The sequence below is a fragment of the Benincasa hispida genome, chromosome 1 (assembly GCF_027475165.1).
Source record: "Benincasa hispida cultivar pf3 chromosome 1, pf3_genome.v1.1, whole genome shotgun sequence".
NCBI lineage: Eukaryota > Viridiplantae > Streptophyta > Magnoliopsida > Cucurbitales > Cucurbitaceae > Benincasa > Benincasa hispida.
The window spans coordinates 18999805-19006020 of NC_143478.1; the positions used below are offsets into that span (position 1 = coordinate 18999805).

Below are 6216 nucleotides of genomic sequence, written 5' to 3' on the forward strand. Positions count from 1 at the left end.
TTCTTTCCTTTTTTTAACGCACACAAACCGAGACCTCATATGTATATATAAATACTTAAAACCCAAAACCCTAGTCTCTTTTATTTATATAATTTAATTCCTCACTCATTTATTTCAATAAGAAAAATATCTCAATTAAATTAAAAATTAAAAATAATAATAAAAAAAATCCAACCTCAAAACCAAAGTAAACCCCAAATAATTAAACAAAAAAAACAAAAACAAAAACAAAAAAAAAAAAAAAAAAACCCAAAAATTTGGGGTGTCCCCAAAACAGCACATAATATATAAATTAAAGCGTCCCAAATTTCCAGGACAATTAAAATTACAACACTGACGGGAAGGATGTATCTTTAAACCCTTTTGTTACACTAAAAAAAATGAACCACAGAGCACAACTGAACCAGCTGCCAAGTTCAAGCTCATTGACAGGATCATGAATGTTGAAGCTTCTAACAATCAAATCTAATCTGCTGCAATCTGCAATGCCTTGCTTATCGGTTCTTGGAAATACTGGAGAGAGATGAATATTGCTTCCTAATGACCAAACATGCATGGATTAGAGAATATAGAGGGACGATAACGAAATGAGAAGAGATGATAATGGTGGAGAGTACCTCTGTTCGAATTGTTCGGCTTCCTTGCAGTGGACATGTATTCAAGTATGATGAAAAGATCTCGTGAGCATTTTTACTCTAACCCATCAAAACAATTGCAACATGTTCGTTAACTTTGTACTCAAGTATTCCAAAGAAAGAAACATGACTTTAATTTAGTTCATTGTAATGTTTTGATTTACACACTAAAAGATTACTATATGTGTGCTTTTAATAATTATCAATTTATTGGAAGATTAACCCCTATGGTTCGGTTCTATGTGCCTGAGATTATTAAAAATGGACACCTTGAAGTTGTTATCTTCCTCAATGCTCTCTTCTAAACCAGCAAGTCCACCAAAGGCAATTAACAGATGCCTGCCAATGACAACAATTGGTCAACTCAAGAGGGGGGGAAATCCAAGGAAAAAGAGCCAAAAAAAAAAAAAAAAAAAAAAAAAAAAGCTTGTCAACTGGAACAATCGGCCAAAAAGTTGCACCTTAGAATGGCTCGTACTGCGAATTGTTCATGTATGGAAACGTGTATTAACCTTTTCACACCGTCTACTGAACAATGCATAAAACAGAGGCTCACCATGCATTTGATTGACAAGATGCCTTTAATACTGTTCTTTAGAAGCCCCTCTTTTACACATTTTTACATTACAAACTATAATGTTAATTGTTAATAAAGCCACCATGTGGAGAGGAATACTTTTGTACGTTTGGTGGATATTATGAGGGGATATTCGTAGAGCTATGGAAAAATTCTCAAGATTTCAATTCAAACTACTGACCATATAGTTCAAAGGACACTAATGATGCAAACTTCTGTGATATGACATTGTAAATGTCTAGAGAAAATTTGAACAAAAAGAACAACAGCAATCATTAATTTTTATATTGAAACCTAATTAGTTAGCATAGCATAAGGGTACCAATAAATGAACTAACAAAATTTGCCGAAGGTATCACCTAGAAACCAAACTATCCAGGTCACATGGTGGTGGACTTAAGCAAAATACCTGAAAGAAGGTAGTGTTAGTTCCGAGGACTTGACTACTATTCCGTGCTCTGAGGTGCCAATCAAGTGATCATAACCACCCTTGGAACAAAACAACAATAAAATGTGAAGAACATTATAGTAATTGTTAGAAGATTCATAGAAAGGTAAAGTCGTATACCTCGTATGAACTCTCCTTAAAAACTGCACTCAAAGAAGAAGCATATCGCACTCTATAGCCCCAGTAAAATCCTTCTTCCACAGGCCTTGAGGATGAGACCACTTGGTGGGGTAGATCTGGACAAATGAAGTTCAAGATCTTGAAATCCATTACCATGAGCAATTACTTGTTTTCCATTGATGAAAAACTTGCATGGCATGACTGTTACATATATGACGAGCTCTAAAATGATCATAAATTCATTTCTCTTAACAGAAGATGTTATATAATGGCTTAACTGCCCATGAAAATGGAGAACTGAACTAGGGTTGTGCGAGATTATAGCTGAAATATGTTTACCCACCTCAACTATTTGAGAAAAGTCAAACTCGTGCATAAATTTATGACAAGATTTCTCTTCTTATACAAGGTGAATTTAGAATCTCATGTTGAAACAACCATTCAATATATTGACAACATATTTTATGTGCACCAAGGATATTATCAAATCAACTGAAGTAGGTTTGATACTCTTTGAAGATTTGCAGAAAAGATCTATCAACCCTTGTTAGAATGCCACAACATCAGCTTAAAGAAAAGATTGCCGGAAATGTTTTCATAGTTGTGTGTAAAAGTTGTTATCAGCACTTCCTTGTTGTATTGGTCAACTTTGTTGGGCAGATCCAAAATAGAAGCTAGTTAAAGTATTTTTTTAGAAGTCCTTGCTATGCATTCATTTAAGAGCTATACGTGATTGGTTACTGCTAGATTTCAGGAGTAAGATGTACGAGCTTAGCCAGCACCAGCAGTCACTAATTTATTGGTTCTTCAGACGACAATTAAAAGCTATTATCTAATATTGTATTTGCAATGCAGCTAAGTTATAAGCCTCCAGTTTTTGATCTCCATGTTCTCTATTTTATCAGTTTTTTCCTTAACACTTGTAGACAATATAAAGTTTTGCAAACTTCAAAAGAAGCGTAAAGCCAAAATTCGTCAAGGCATCTACAAATTAGCTAGGATGAAAACAACAGTCAATTTTTATGTTTTATTTTATTCAAATATGTATTAAAAAGGCATCAGATATTACCAGAAAGTAAATTGCGATCTGTTCCCATAGCTACCGTTACTCTTATTCCAGGTTCAAGTCTTTCATCAACAACAACGTTCTGCATAATAATTTAAAATGAAATTTATTAACACAAAGAACAACACCTGGTTGAGTAAAATATGGTTGATGGAGGCATTAAACTTTTAAAAAATCACAGAAAAATCGAATTACACCTTCCAATCCATTTAAAAAACAACATGGTAGGATAGCTCAAGCTTAATGTGGGAGAAACTTTGTGTTTCCATTCTAGATACTTAAGAAGCCTTAATCAAATATGGCTTTACCTTACTCAGTCCAACATCAACTGGTGTTCCTCTAGCATCTGGAGCTCTTTCTTTCAGGGTAACACCTAAGTTTAACATAACAAAATGAGGTCCAAAATGTAACATGAACAAGAAGAAACACCAGTAGCCGAGGATGTCTACATAATAAATCATAAGTCATCCAAAGATATAACCTAATAGATACTCATCTATATATAGTCCCAGTCCTAGACTCAACTTTCAGGAGTCTCCCAAAATAAATAAAAGAAACTTGGATTTTTCAGGGTACAATTGCAAATGTGCACATAAATTAGCGGAGAACTTCTCTTGAACTATGTCACTCAAGCTTTAAAGAAATTATCTGCCTGGGTATGAAAAAGAAATACTAACAATGCCTTTGTAGAGTCTGAGAAATGATAAGAAGAAGCTTAGGCGTCGAGAAAAAGGAAGGAAGCTCAGGCATCTAGTAAACTACAACATTATATGAGACTACCAAAGTACCAACCAAAAAATGAAGCTTGATCATTGGTAACCTCAGGAAAATAAATGATGTTCCAACAGCAAAAGTCGTGAAGTTTGAGAAGAAGACATCTATAGGAGAAAGAGATGCACAGAGTCTCAAGGTTTTGGGAAATTATTAATGGCAGGAAACCAAGAAATCAAGTAGACACCAGAATTTGGCTTCTTCATTCCTCAGAAGCATTTTTGTGCAAATCGCAATTTCCTAATCACGCTGCGACAAAAAGAAGCCATGAAGGAACTAAAGGTATTTGGAAGGAAAACGGGCCTAAGAAAGTGGAGTTCTCCACTGCGAAGTGGCGCTCTTCATTGCGACACCAGATTGAATTGACTAAAACTTGCAACTGAGATGGTTACCAATCTTCTTTTAAACCCAAGCATCTGTTTTATGAGCACAGACTAAATGACAGAAGCCAGTTTCATTTAGTCTTCCAGTGTTCTTTAGCACAGAATATAGGTTACTATTTTCCAAACTTTTCAATCTGCGCGGTATTTCGATAGCAAGGTAAAGATGAATCTCCAGGAACGGAACTGTTGTATGACCCAAAGTTCAAAAGGAAGACAAAGACCCCCGTGATTAATGCAATTAAAAGCTGTTAGTGTGCTAGGAACAAGAAAGGCAACAATATCCTCACATGCAGAGAGATGGCAAAGATTCAGATGCCAATTTAGTAGAAAACCCGTATGGAGCTTTTAAATTTTACCTTCTCGATAGGGACCCCATTCATGCTTGCGCAAATGGTGAGGGGCATCAAGCGGGGGCAACATCCCCTATAACAAATTTCACAATAAAAGAAATCAGAAGAAAAACAGGAAATGTTACTTCTTGGATTAAAGCAACCGAGCTATTTAAGGACAGACCACAAATCTTAAATTGTTGTGCTTTGGGAAAAGAGCTTTTCTCAAGTATTGTGGAGTCTCAAGATACTTCAAGATCCTTATTAGAAACGCAGCACCACTTTCATCCTCATCTGAATTGTTCGCTGCCGCAATATCCGAGCCAGTCATTGAACTTCTTCCACTGTCAAATACCACCACCTGATACGTGCATAAACTATCTTCATAAGTTGAACAAGTCCAGTGAAGCCAATAACTATCCTAGAAAATTTTAAGTAAAGAACAAGGATGAAACAAGTTAGAAAGATGGCGACCTCGTCAATTCGAAATATGGTTGCCGCACGAGCAATTTGACCAGCCAACTGGAAAGAAGTGCATAAGTTGCTTCCAAATTAATCACATCACTCAATTTCAGAAGTAGAAACAGTACATCAAGAGAGCAGAAAATATAAAAGAGAAAATGAATCCATAACAAAATATCACCCAACAGGGGACAGGGGAAGGGAGGAAGAACTCGAAAAGCACTCCCTATAAAAGAGAAAATGCGTACTCTGGTGGCCAGCTCCAGGGATTGAGCGTTGTCAATGATGGAACCGGAAACCGCAATGCTCACTGTAGGTTTTGAAATCGGTTTCCTCTTCTCTACCTTGATTTCATCATTCTCGACTTTCTTCTTCTTCTTCTTCTTCTTCTTCTCAGGAGAGCATCCATTACTACACTCAGTTTCATGCTTAGCTTCGACGTCGTCTCTGTCAAGTGCCTCCGATTCCGATTCCGGTCGCTTATGCTTCTTCTTCCCCATTCTTAAAGACCTCGGCCGGTGGAAGGGGTTTAGCAGGGTTCAGAATGCCGGATTTTTTGAGCTGAAAACCAGACTCCAACTTTCAAGCTTCCAAAGCTTGGACAATTACACAACGGTCCAATATATCTTTGGACACGTAGCCCAAAATAAGCCCATGGGCCCTGATTGAAATAGACTGTCTTGTGGGCTAACTATTGGGCCTAAGTGAGCCTCACCATGCATTAACTGAGCCCAGTAGTTACATGACAGGCCGATATTCTTTTGGGATATCTACTTTTAAACTCAGCCCATTCCTACGAAAGCTTACAATATGATACGAGTTATTTTGAAATAGTTAAAATTATTACTTATTCTAAATAGTCTTTAATTATTCAAAAATAATTTATGATTTGATTTTATACTTTTATATGTAATCCTCGTATAATAAAAAATAATTTTGAATAATTAAAATCCTATTTTAAAGTAACTTGAAATCCAACAAGATTATTTTAACATTTCAAAATCACTCTAAAATCTCACAATACATTTTTTTGGTATGTTTACAAATATATTGAAAAATATAATTACATTAAATATATTATTTGGTATATAAGAAAATATATAGTACCAATAGTTGTCTTGTTTATGTACTTATCAAATATAATTTTATTTCTAGAAAATTCAAATATGTATCGAATATATTGTGTTACATATATCAAATACATCTTGTTTTTATTTATGAGGGAAACAAATTTTGAATTTTTTAAGAAACTTTTCCTTGCATAGGTTTTGAAAAGAATATTGCTTTGAGAAATTCATAATCGTGAAAAACTTCCCTTATATGTTTATTTTGGTGTATATATATATATTGAATGGTAATGATGGCTAAAAATATAAATTGGCCAAACTTTTGTGTAAAGTAATAACCCATTAGTCTATTCATGTA

At 35.0% G+C, this 6216-nt stretch overlaps 1 protein-coding gene across 1 annotated transcript; it reads right to left on the bottom strand.

The window, feature by feature from the left end:
• Positions 1 to 256: 256 nt before the first annotated feature.
• On the bottom strand, positions 257 to 5383 carry LOC120071412 (methyltransferase C9orf114 protein). The gene is made up of 11 exons (XM_039023687.2): positions 5040 to 5383; positions 4804 to 4851; positions 4514 to 4690; positions 4357 to 4423; positions 3155 to 3219; positions 2850 to 2928; positions 1781 to 1896; positions 1622 to 1701; positions 905 to 974; positions 618 to 695; positions 257 to 537 (listed from the first exon to the last, which is right to left on the bottom strand). The coding sequence occupies exons 1-11, from the start codon at positions 5289 to 5291 to the stop codon at positions 466 to 468; spliced, it is 1104 nt and encodes a 367-aa protein (XP_038879615.1). The 5' UTR covers positions 5292 to 5383; the 3' UTR covers positions 257 to 465.
• Positions 5384 to 6216: the final 833 nt, after the last annotated feature.

What these genes read in the sequence shown, in the direction of transcription:
- LOC120071412 (XM_039023687.2), bottom strand. Translation starts at nt 5,291, where the DNA reads ATGGGGAAGAAGAAGCATAAGCGACCGGAATCGGAATCGGAGGCACTT. An exon ending in ATGGGGTCCCTATCGAGAAG is followed by an intron (nt 3,220 to 4,356) that starts GTAAAATTTAAA and finishes TGTTAAACTTAG; the next exon opens with GTGTTACCCTGAAAGAAAGA. An exon ending in AGGAAGATAACAACTTCAAG is followed by an intron (nt 696 to 904) that starts GTGTCCATTTTT and finishes TTGATGGGTTAG; the next exon opens with AGTAAAAATGCTCACGAGAT.